At 35.9% G+C, this 13190-nt stretch overlaps 1 protein-coding gene across 4 annotated transcripts in view; it reads left to right on the forward strand.

The window, feature by feature from the left end:
• Positions 1-9422, forward strand: part of FBXW7 (F-box and WD repeat domain containing 7) — a 131764-nt gene extending 122342 nt beyond the window's left edge. For all 4 annotated transcript variants that reach the window (XM_087724311.1, XM_087724312.1, XM_087724314.1 and 1 more), the window contains 2 exons: positions 4720-4930; positions 7305-9422. In XM_087724311.1, coding sequence (XP_087580437.1) covers positions 4720-4930; positions 7305-7573 — 480 coding nt within the window. In that variant the 3' untranslated portion in view covers positions 7574-9422. The remainder of the gene's footprint in view (positions 1-4719; positions 4931-7304) is intronic.
• Positions 9423-13190: the final 3768 nt, after the last annotated feature.

Genomic DNA, 13190 nt, shown 5'->3' on the forward strand with positions numbered 1-13190 from the left:
AGCGTTTTGTACTGTGCCGTCAGTATTCAACAAGAGTAATTAATTGGTGCCTAATATTTGCTGTGCAACCAGTACACTACTGGCAACTAAAGAGGTCAAATCATTTGGTCTATGCATTCTATATTTTCCTTTTTCTTCTTTTCCCTATTCATCTAATCTTTTGTGTTATGACATTGAAAAACAGAGCATAGCCAGAGTGCTCAGAATTCTTGTAAAAGTGCCACAAAGCACTTTTATAAGAATTCAGTCCAGATAATCTGGAATGTGTTCTGACTACACATCCATATATTTGAAGTGAGTTTCTTAAATTTAGCTTAAATAGCTAAATTTAAGCATATCTTTTAAAATTGAATAACAGGCAATTAATAATCATTTGGAATGAATAGGGATGTTTATTATATATTATTATGGTGTTCTCTTGTGTTGCAGAAAGATCTGGAAAGATTTTTTTAATAAGTTACTAATGAATTGATTTTAGATGGACTCTTAAATTTTAAATATACTTAAATTGAAAAAAAATGAATAATTCTTATAGGATGTACCTGTTAATGACAATAAATGTCTATTTACATTTAAAGCATTTCTTAGAGTGTCAGATATTTTTGTTATTACAAGAAATAAATTAATAAAAAACATGAAATAGTGGCACTTGTGTTTAAAGAAAGTGCTTTGCAAAGAATTATACCAGTTATAACAGTTTTATTTTAATTTTCTTCTTTTTCATGCACATACTTGAACATATAACTACTTCTAAAATAGAAAGTGTAAATATAGTTGCATTTATTACCGTATTTTTCAGAGTATAACCAGAGCATAAGACGCACCAAGGTTTTGAGGAGGCAAATTTTTTTAAAAAAGTTTTTGTACTCTGCAAACCTCCAAAAAATTGTCTGTTTTTCGCGAAAACAGGCCCATTCCCCCCCCCAAAAGGGGCATGAATAGCCCTTAGGAGGCTTGTAGAGTGTTCCGGGGGGACATTTCTGCCTTCCCCAGCCCCTAGGAGCTCTCTGAAAGCCTCTTACAAGTTATGCCCGGCCATTTTAGTGAAGGGGCGGGGTTTCAGGAGGCAAAAAATGCTGTATTCAGTGTATAAAATGCACCCAGATTTCCAGCCTCTTCTTTGAGGGAAAAAGGTGTGTCTTATATTCCAAAAAATACAGTAACTTGCTTCATTTAATCAAATGGAAATGTTTTAAACATTAAGATGAATTTTTAAACCAGTTTAATGGAGATTATTGCATATTTCATTTATTGGATCCACGTCTACTATACTTGCTACAAAAAAAAAGAAAAACATGAAATTATTTTAACAAGGATTCATATTTTTTTTATTTTTCAATTGCATTGTGGAGATTAGTGAATCTGATTTATAGCTCTTGAAGTCACATTCTTTTTTTGACAATTATACTTGTGTCATGGCATGCTATACATAACCACTGATTGAGGTTCATTGAAAACAAGTTTAATAACAGAACATCTCTCATATATATTCATCATAGACGAAGTAAGGAAAGCTAAGGCTCACAATGAAGAAAGGCTTGCCACAAAAGTAAAAAATAACAAAAAAAGCTTCTTTCAACATGTTAAAAACAAGAAAAAAGTTAAGGAAACAATTGGTCCATTGCTGGGAGAAAGTGGCAAGAAGGTGACAAGCAACAGGGAGAAAGCAGAACTATTTAACTCATTTTCTGCATCCGTCTTTACACAAAGGGATAAAACAGTCCAACCTATCAAAAACCACCACAAAAATCAGATTAGGAACACAAATTGAAATAGGGAAGAAAATGGTAAGTGAGCACTTGTCTACCCTAGACGAGTTCAAATCACCAGGACCCGACGGATTACACCCCAGGGTTCTGAAGGAACTAGCAGACGAGATCTCAGAACCACTGAACAATATCTTTCAGAGATCCTATAGCAACAGGGAACTGCCAGAGGACTGGAAAAGAGCTGATGTGGTTCCCATCTTCAAAAAAGGAAAAAAATAATAGATCCAGAAACTATAGACCTATCAGCCTGACCTCAATACCAGGAAAGATCCTGGAAAAGATAATCAAGCAACGCATTAGCGAACACCTAGAAGTAAACAAAATAATAGCCAAAAGCCAACATGGGTTTGTCAAAAACAGATCATGCCAGACTAATCTTATTGCGTTCTTTGACAAAGTGACAAAATTAGTGAACCAGAGGAATGCCATCAATATAGTTTACTTGGACTTCAGTAAGGCTTTTGATAAAGTAGACCATAACCTAATACTAGATACCTCCGAGCAAACTGGAAGACCTCCAAGGTCCCTTCCAACTTTGCTATTGTATTTGTATTGAAATTGGAAACTGCTCTGTTTCTGTGAACAGAAATCTTTCATGTACATATTCATATATTTGCACACCCATCTGTGGAACAAAATTTTGAAAGGTGTGAGATTTCAGGGTAGTGAAATGTAGAACATATCAGTGACTATAATATTGGCAATAGAAGTATCACAAAACAGTTATTAGATATGACATTGCCATTATTATATTGAGCTAATTAACTTGTACAAATCTGTACTGTAATTTATAAGAAAACTGAATCCCTTAATGGAACATAGCTAAGGTATTTGGGAATAAAATCTTGTTTGCTTGCTTAAGGCTACCCACATCAATATCAGGAATGGGTTGTACTAGGGACAAGAAGACTTACTATTACCTCCTTTTTGTTACTGACATTTCAGTGCTAGATTTGAATCTGGTTATTCTTTCGCATAGAGATGGATCAATTTATACAGTGCAAAGTATAAGAGATTGCTTACAAAGAATTGCATGTGTATCATTAGTAAATGAAGAAGTGTGCAGCTGCTGGCACAAGTAACTGTTAAATTCTGTAACAATTATTAGATTCTGTCTGATAGAAATTAGATATAAAGTCCACTATGTAATGACAGTGTATCTTGCAGGGTTTGAAGCAGCATTTAATCTTAGTATGTCTGAAAGGATTTGATAATAAAATAAACATGTTTTTCATTTATAATACAAATTAGAATCACATATTCATTGCCACATATAGCTTTTGACAACTATAAGTGACTTTAAAAGTTAAGAAAAAAGGCCTGTAGAATAATAAAATATGTGAAATAGATTAGTATTAGGACAATTCCAAAAGGTGGCAAGCTACCTGGTATTCTGTCATACACATTCATCCAGTACATTAATTCATATATGTCAGGTTTAGGCACTCAAGGTCTACATGCAATGCATAGTTTCCATTTTCCAACTTAGTTCATCATACTATTGAAATGGTTAATTTTCGGTGTTTTGTCTCACTCCTCTCCTTTTGCAATGGAGACTAAAAATAAGGGGTTATATTTCTTCTCAATAACTTTTAAATGCTTTTTTTCAAGTTACTCAAAATTGATACCCTGCAGAGAGGAAAGAAATAAACTGTCTTATGCAATAGTGAAACACTTGAATTTTGCTCACCTGTAATTCTATATCTGAAAGGCATACTACAGTACAGGCCACATTAACGTGTATTTTCTTTCATTCCTGTTATATTTGGATTTCAAAAACCATTCAAATTGGAAGCACTTGTTCTTTTTTTTTTAAAAAAAAAGCTAGCCGATATGGGTTACTAATTATAAAACACAGACTATATTCTCAACTATAGTTAACTAAAACTGACAATGATTAGCTGAAATAAAGGTCAACACAATTTAAAATTCTCCATTATACATTTAGAATTTAGAGTTTAGAGATACATGTTTTAGAGTTTTAACAGTTATTCTATATTTCTTATGGACAATAAGTTATATTTATGTCAAAGTGTCAACATTCCATACCCTGAAAGAATTGCAATGGAGAAATTTTAACAAGGTGTACTTTTACTTAAAAAGTTCCCTCTTTCTGTCAGAGAAAACATCCTTAGATATTTTGTTATACTTTTTAGTAGTCTGACTAAAATCATCAAAACATTTAGTCATGACTAGCCTATCCCAGTAATTTGCGTGGATTTAGTTTAAATCTGACAGTCTGCATCCAACCCACTCAATCAATCAAAATATAAAATGTTAAATTTAACTATGACATATAGCTATGAAGAAATTGTAGCCTTTCAAGAATGTCTAATAATTTGAAGATTGCTTAATAATTTGATGGTTCCTTTACCATTAAAAAATACATTTGCAAATAAATATTTAAATATGTACTTTAAAACCAAATTAAAAAGATTTTTGTCCTTCCCAAAAGCTGGATTTACACATTTATTATTCTACAAACAAAGTATCTTACACATTTATAAAGCTTGTTTTTAAAAAATGGTTTTCAGTCTGTTAGTAGATATTAGAAAATAAATCTTGCATCTTGTCTAAATCATATTAAACTTAAATATATGAGAATAACTTTCACTATGATAAGATTGTTCCAGGTTGCACTTCTCCTATAAATTATAGAGGCACATATGCTCCGAACCATTTTTAAAATAAAAAGTTACTCCGTGTCAAAAACTGACTTCTTGTTCCAAATGAGTAGGAAGTAGCTTCCTGAAGCAAAGAGTTTATCCTTAACAAAAAATGGATAATTTTGGTAAATTTATGATAGCATATGTTCTCTTAATATGTATTCATAGATTTGTATCAATTTACATTTTGAAGAGATTAAAAAACTGTGAATATAATTAGGCAACTAGGAGTAATCACAATTTAATATAAATATGTTGATATATGTAAACTTCTTTTCTCATAGTTTGATGGTATCCATGTGGTGAGTGGATCTCTTGACACTTCAATCCGAGTTTGGGATGTGGAAACAGGAAATTGCATTCACACATTAACAGGTCACCAGTCATTAACAAGTGGAATGGAACTCAAAGACAACATTCTTGTGTCTGGAAATGCAGATTCTACCGTCAAAATCTGGGATATCAAAACAGGACAGTGTTTACAGACGTTACAAGGTAAGATTTCACAGCCTTGTGTAACTAAGTCATAAAATTGTTTTAGTGCTAATCTATATACATGTATGCATGACTATATTGCATATTTGTGAACTATATATAATTTTAAAAAGATTGGTTCAAAGGTACTGTTTATGTGAATCCATACTATGTTTTTTTGCACTGTTTCTGGTAACAATATTTGATCATGCTCCAGATACATTATAAATGGTTTAGAAATAAATGTTCAATTTGCTTAAGGTGGTATTTTAATGCTTCACTCTTAAATTGTCAAGGTGGATTTTGATGTTTGAGATATTTTTCTTCAATTAGTCAAAAAAACCCAAGGGTTTTGTTGGGTGCTTTCAAAGATCTTATAAGGGTAGATGCTTCATGGAAGGAAAATCTTATTATGTAATTTGGAAAGCAAGGTTAAAGAAACTGCAAATATTTATGTAAGAATTCCTACCACAGAATTATATAGTAGTTTTAGGTCTGCCAACCTGATGCTTGGTTATTTGTATGACTCTGAAATTGAATGTTAATTCAAGAGTTTTAAGCAGATTTTGGGAATAGGAAAAAAACTGAAAAAATGTTGGCTTCTCAATTAAAACAACTGAACTATACTATATCTATACTGAAGCATTCTGTGAGAAAAATAATCTGAGACGTATTTTAGTTTTTTGAATTTTTCTATTTTCTCTCATAAATAAAATCTGCAACTACAACTACTACTACTACTACTACTACTACTACTACTACTACTACTACTACTACTACTACTACTACTACTACTACTGGAACTGATTTTTTAAAATAATAAAATTTACAAGGAAAGTACCTTTGGTACCTTTAATTGTATTCATTCCGGTGTGGGTTTCTTATAGAATAAGACCAAAACAAAACCTGTGCTGTATTTTTCCCCAAATAATTTTATTAAAGCTTTGAATAAAACAATTAAAGATAATAGAAGCTAGAGGGAGGGGGGAGAGAATTGCAAGAAAAATAAATATTAAAAAAACCCATTCCTTCCCCTAAGAAAACAACTCCTGCTTTATGGCAAATATAAATAATTGTCTAGTCTCTTTACCTCCTCCTTGCTAACAAATGTAAAACTCTTCATCCCATTATCCATTTCTTAATAGCAAATCAGATAAGTAACATCTTCAATCCAGTTACCAACAAAAATATCCATTCAAAGCTTTAATCTTAATTAGCATATATAAAACTGAACATTCCACAATTCACCTCTTAACCCATTTAAAAGTCATGAAATTGTCCCAACATACATAATATAAACAAAATATAAAAAACAAGCTTAACTTGACAAAGAGGAACCACCTCTTTACAAAAGATAAACTCCAATGCACAATATTCCAAATAAAATCTTATCTTCAAATACACATTCATATGTCCACTCTATTGACAGATCCACATTTCACCAGTCTAAAATAATCCCAGTATCCTAATACAGAGAAAAATCTAAAGTTAAATGTATCAGCAATAAATTATTTTTGCCTTTTTTAAAACCAAAATCTCCAAATTTTAACCAAAGAAAGTAGTTAAATGTAAAACCAATGTAAGTATTATAACATTAGTATTAGTAAATTATTATTTTAATAAATTATAATTATATGAGGAAAAAGTTTTTGCATCACATCTAGTAAGTAAATACCCCCTTTCCCAAGCTGCACTGGTTGTCTCCAAACCTGGGTCTGCAGTTTGGCCTGGATCTCTGATGGCATTCCATGCTGGAGGACTAGGAGAAAGAACCCTCCTCCACCTATTGCAGTGATGGCGAACCTTTTCGACACTGAGTGCTGAAAAGGGAGCGTGCGCACTCATCTGGCTTGCAACCCAGAAGAGAAGCTGTCCAGGGGTCATGCGCGCACCAAAAAATGAACTTCCGATTTCCTGCATGTGCGTCAAGCAGCTAGTATTACGGTTACTTGCGTGCATGCGCGTGTGATGATGAGCTGGCCAGCGCGCATGCTCTCACCGGAAAACAGAAGACCAGCTCTTCTAGTTTCCGGCACTGCCGCACACACAAAGGCCAGCTGATCTGCTCATGCACACCAGAAACTTGGAAGAGGAACAGGCAACACCGCGCATGCCAGGCAACATGACTCTGCATGCCACTTCGGGCACACGTGCCATAGTTTCTCCATCACGTACCTATTGTATTTTGGATTTTAACTCATTTAATCTCCCCCCCCCCTCTGCTAAGAAACAGACATAGGGACCGCCTCCTAGAGTCAGACACTATCGAACAAGGGAAAATTATTTCTTTATAGAAAAGCAATAGTATTTGCTCTTGGGGGAGAGAAGGGCTAGTTTAGTAGACTGTGATGTTACTTTTTTTGCTAACTTAATTTTGAATTTTTATTTGCTCTAGGTCCCAACAAGCATCAGAGTGCTGTGACCTGTTTACAGTTCAACAAGAACTTTGTAATTACCAGCTCAGATGATGGGACTGTAAAATTATGGGACTTAAAAACGGGTGAATTTATCCGAAATCTAGTTACATTGGAAAGTGGAGGAAGTGGAGGTGTTGTATGGCGGATCAGAGCCTCCAACACAAAGCTAGTGTGTGCAGTTGGAAGTCGGAATGGGACTGAGGAAACCAAGCTGCTGGTATTGGACTTTGATGTGGATATAAAGTGAAGCTTGAAAAGATTATTTTGTCCAGAAATGCAAATGATGTTCTTGTCCTTTCTCCCTCCCTCTACAAAAAGGAAAAAAAAAAACAACCCTTGTCCTTGGTGGTGCAGGATGTTGGCTTGGGGCAACAGATCCTAAAGACCTACAGGCTACAAAAGAGAAGACACAAAATTGAAAACTGTAACTGACAAAAGAGGCATTTGCTTTTCTCTTTACATCAAAGACTTCACCTTGGAAAGGGCCAGCTTTGCAAAATGTGACTTTCTGTATCAAGCCAGGTGCAATTATTTCTTTTCTGTTTTCCTCTCAATGATCACTGAGCTTTGTTGAGATGTAGAAGTTGTTACAATTCTTGTTAATCCTGTTCTTTTACTCTACCTTATTCTAGAAAGGAGATTCATATCTCCATTATCAGTTATTGTCTTTCAAACAAGGCAGCATCTGGAAAAGCAGAGTCCTTTATGTGTGGAAAAGCTAAACTTACTGTGAATTGTTTTGTACAGTTTTACAGCTTTTTTTTTTTGCCAACCATTGCCAATGTCAATCACAGTATTAGTCTTCGTTGATCTCTTTTACTCTTGCTTCCATCTATGTTCTTCAATGCATAAGTTACTCTGAGGTGGCAAATTGTCCTGGATTTGAAGATTTCTCAGATGGATTTAATATATGATGCTGGTGCTAGAAGTAGGTCTTCAATTATGGGATTGTTGTCCCAGCCCTGTACTGTATTCCCAGTGGCCAAACTTATTTATGCTGCTAAATGAAAGGAAAAAAAAATATTTTTATTTTTTTTCTGCTGTGACGTTTTAGTCCCAGACTGAATTCCAAATTTGCTCTAGTTTGGTTACAGAGAAGAGACTTTTTTGCCACTGAAACTTGAGCCAACTGTGCCTCTAAGAGGCTGTGAATGGAAAAGTTTCAGACAATTTAGAGTGAAGTTTGCTTGCAAGTAAAGAGAGTGTGTGCAACGCTTATTTTCTTTTTTATTTTTTCTTTTATTCTTCTTTTTTTCTGGGCAAAAATTAAATACATTCCTTAGAACAAAGCTCTTGCAGCCTGTTCTGTGGGGAAGTTTCTTTGTGAGGGCTGTGGTGAATGGAATAAACAGACACGAAACTGACAATATATTTCAAAAATGAAAACAAAATTGCTGGTCGGTTGTAGTGTTTTACAGAATTTGAGAATAGCTGTTACAGTTGGGTGAGTAACTGACAAAGCAAAAATGCTTCAGTTTTTCTGTTAAAGTTGTCATATAAAAAAGAATGCAATTGTCAAATTGATTTGCCTCATTCTCCAAGAGCCACAACTCAAGTTGAACTGTGAAAGTGGTTTAACACTGTATCCTAGCTGATCTTTTTTTTCCTCCTTTTTTTGGTTTATTTATAGTCTGTTTCTTTTAAAGAAATCAGATTTCAATTTGTTAATTTTAGATATGTAACAACCTGACAGGATGGAGGAAAAACCTTTAAAGGGATTGTGTCTATGATTTGATTCACTTAGAAATTTTATTTTCTTATAAATTAAGTGCAATAAAATGTGTTTTTTTTCATGTTAAAAAGTCTTCTTACTGTGATTTAGTACTGCAATATTCCAAAGTTTGGGTGGAATGGAACATTACAAAAGCATTTATCTACTTGTGTGATAGGATAAACATACAAATTTTGAATCGATTTTTCAGATTTCCAGCAAAATCCTCATTTCCCTGAAAATCCTCATTTTCCCTGAAAAACATTTTTGATACCATGTTTTGAATGAATTGGAGCAACAGTTGGATTTTATAAATGTAAACAGCCTAAGTTAGGTAAAAGTAATAAAGTATTGAATATTTTTCTGCATGACCTACAAATGAACAGAGCAATAAAAACTCTCCTTTCTGACATCATAATTACCTAAGGCAATTAGAATAAAAACGTTAATCAAAAGTACCAAAAATATATGTGTAAACTGGAAAAGTAGGATATTGACAGGCCAAATATGGTTCAGTATTAGTCATTGTTAAAGTGATGTATGTTGGTACACAAAAGGGCTAATTTCATGGTAATTGGTAATGAATAAGAAAGAAATCTTGGAAACACAACTGGTAGCTCAATGAAAACAAACTAGTAGGCAGCTTCTGTGCAAATAGCAAATATTTTGGAGGTAAGTAGAAATGGAAATAAAACAATTTTTATTACACGTTTAACCAGATCTAGAATACTTATTGTAAAACATTGAGATATTGTAGAAAAAATTGCAAAAAGACATAATAATCAATAGAGCGGTGTTGCTCCACTATGATGATACTTGGAACATGGGGGCTTTTGGGATTAGAAAAGGGGCAGCAAGCAAAGGGACAGGAAATTTCACATGATTAGAAGATTGGTACATAGAATCTTTTTTCCTTTGATAAGCAGAATAAAACATTGGATCACTAACTCAAGGTGCATTTTGGATGATTCCATATGGATGAAAACAACTTCTTTGTATCATGAGTTTTAATAACAGCTAAAAAAAGGAAGTTAAAATTCATAGAGAATAACCCTATTAGAAGTTTCTGTTGATATACTTCTATACTTCTGATATACTTTTTATTGCCTAAGACTCAAGGTTGTTCATAACAAATGAACAGCAAAATACAATTCACAGAATCTCTGTCAAACTAAAAGCTGTCCTATCACCAAATAGGGAAAATGTCCTGAAAATTTGATAGTCATCCAGGAAATAATGGGATATTCCTCATCATAGAAAGCTATTTGGAATCTATGGGGAGCCACCAAGGTCTGTTGGCAGATTCCTATCTTCATTTCATAATGGGCAATATCTTTTAGTATTCCTTTTTTTAATACTTAAGATGGGCTGACCCTTACCTTGAGAATGAACTTCACATATTTCTTCTAGTTACTAGTTATTAGAAAATTATAATAAGAAAATACTAAAAGCTGTAATTCAGAAACACGCATCAATAATATTCAGTTTAATGAAAAATAAGCCCAAGGTAAAGAGCATAAAGTAAATAAACATATGATGAAAAAAGAGTTTTATCAGCTTGCTATTTTTTTCACTTGGGGAAAATCATACAACATCTAGGAAGTATAACAAGCTAATTTGGAATTTTTGGAGATAGGAGGAAATGTCTACAGTCTTGAAGAAAATAATTGGAATTTGCACTAAATCTAAGTGGTAATTAAAACACTGCAATATAATATTAAAAATTCTTTCAACCCTCTGTGCACACGCACACAAGTGAATTAATTGGAATAAATAAGGGTGATTAGTCCATATCGTGATATTCATGTACATGCCTGCAAATAGTATAGGTGGACTTAAATAATTAGAAATAATGTCTGTCTATAGACACTACGGAAAATTATTTTGCCACATTGTGATCTTTGTCATATGAGCATAAAGGTAAATGATAGTATTTTGTTTTATTTTGTTCTATTAGTCGTCTTCCTTCCAATTTTGTCATAGAAAAGAAATTTGAAATTGAATTAACAAAAAGGTAGAAACAACATAAAGATCCAAATAAATTTAAGTCACTAATGTTAACAGGTTTTTTATATATACCATATTTTTTGAACTATTAAGACACACCTAGCTTTTGGAGAGGAAAACAAGAAAAGAAATCTGCCTCCCAGCATCCATCTGGTATTCATCTGGCCCGTTTGCCACTGATGCCACCCGTTCAGCATGGCGGATTCTTGAACAGCTGATCAACGCTGCACTAACCCCCCTCCCCCCACCACAGTATTTGCTGTATAAGTCAGACTTTTCCACCCACTTTTTGTGTGGGGGCAGGGGTGGAGTGTGTCTTATACTCCAAAAAATATGGTACATACACATACAAATTTTTGTAGAATTATTTAAAGCAGGGGTAGTCAACCTTTTTATACCTACCGCCCACTTTTGTATCTCTGTTAGTAGTAAAAATAATTTAACCACCCACCAGTTCCACAGTAATGGTGATTTATAAAGTAGGGAAGTAAATTTACTTTATAAAATTTATAAAGCAGAGTTACAGCAAACCCCTACCGCCCACCATGAAAGCTAGAACGCCCACTAGTGGGTGGTAGGGACCAGGTTGACTACCACTGATTTAAAGTATAGAACTAGGCTAGATGCAAAAATTGAATAAATCTCAAGGATGGGAAAATGCATGTTATAGTATGTTTAATGTTTGAATGTTTAATAAATTTATAGGCCGCCCAATCCCGGAGGACTCCGGGCGGCTTACAACAATACAATTAAAATAGAAGTTGAAAAACACAAAAACATAGTTAAAAAGACCACAACATACACCCAGTCTAATCGGGGCAGGAACTCAAACGTGAGTTCAACAGCCCGGGGCCTGCCGGAATGGCCAGGTCTTAAGAGTCTTATGGAAGGCCATGAGAGTGGGTAGGGTCCGGATCTCTGGGGGCAGTTTATTCCAGAGGGTCGGAGCCGCTACAGAGAAGGCCCTCCCCCGGGTAGTTGCCAGACATTGTCTGGCTGACGGCACCCGGAGAAGGCCCTCCCTGTGCGACCTTATCGGTCATTGGGAAGTATGTGGCAGAAGACGGTCCCGCAGGTATCCGGGTCCTAGGCCATGTAGGGCTTTAAAGGTGATCACCAGCACCTTGAATTGCGTCCGGAGACCAGTGGGAAGCCAGTGCAGCTTGCGGAGGATAGGTGTGATGTGGGTGTACCTTGGTACACCCAATATCGCTCGCACAGCTGCATTCTGGACAAATTGTAGTCTCCGAGCACTTTTCAGGGCAGCCCCATGTAGAGCACATCACAGTAGTCAAGCCTCGAGGTAACAAGGGCGTGAGTGACCGTGTGAAGTGCCTCCCGATCCAAGTAGGGCCGCAACTGGTGTACCAGGCGAACCTGGGCAAAGGCCCCCCTGGTCACAGCCGAAAGATGATGCTCTAATGTCAGCTGTGCGTCCAGGAGGACTCCCAAGTTGCGGGCCCTCGCTGAGGGGAGTAGATTTTTCTCCCCCAGGCGTAAGGATGGACTAATCAAACTGTCCTTGGGAGGCAACATCCATAGTCATTCGGTCTTGTCAGGATTGAGTGCGAGTTTGTTCACCCCCATCCAGACCTTAACAGCTTCCAGGCACTGGCACATCACTTCTACCGCTACACTGAGTTGGCACGGGGCGGACAGATACAACTGGGTGTCGTCTGCATATTGGTGGTATTTGATCCCGTGCTGGCGAATGATCTCACCCAGTGGCTTCATGTAGATGTTAAATAGGAGGGGGGACTGAGCCCTGTGGCACCCCATATTTAAGGGGCCTAGGGGTTGACCTCTGTCCCCCGACCAACACCGACTGCGACCTGTTGGAGAGGTAAGAGAAGAACCACCACAAGACGGTGCCTCCCACTCCCACCTCTTCCAGCCATCGCAGAAGGATACCATGGTCAATGGTATCGAAGGCCGCTGAGAGGTCAAGGAGCACAAGGATAGAGGAGTGTCCTCCATCCCTGGCCCGCCAGAGATCATCGATCAGCACGACCAAAGCAGTTTTGGTGGAGTATCCAGGCCTGAATCCAGACTGAAAGGGATCCAGATAATCTGCTTCATCCAAGGTCTGTCGGAGTTGCAGGGCCACCACCTTCTCAACAACCTTCCCTAAAAAAGGGAGGTTGGA

Source organism: Thamnophis sirtalis, unplaced genomic scaffold (assembly GCF_051295495.1).
Source record: "Thamnophis sirtalis isolate CommonGarterSnake01/CBP01778 unplaced genomic scaffold, rThaSir2_p1.2 scaffold_10, whole genome shotgun sequence".
NCBI classification, from domain to species: Eukaryota; Metazoa; Chordata; class Lepidosauria; order Squamata; family Natricidae; genus Thamnophis; species Thamnophis sirtalis.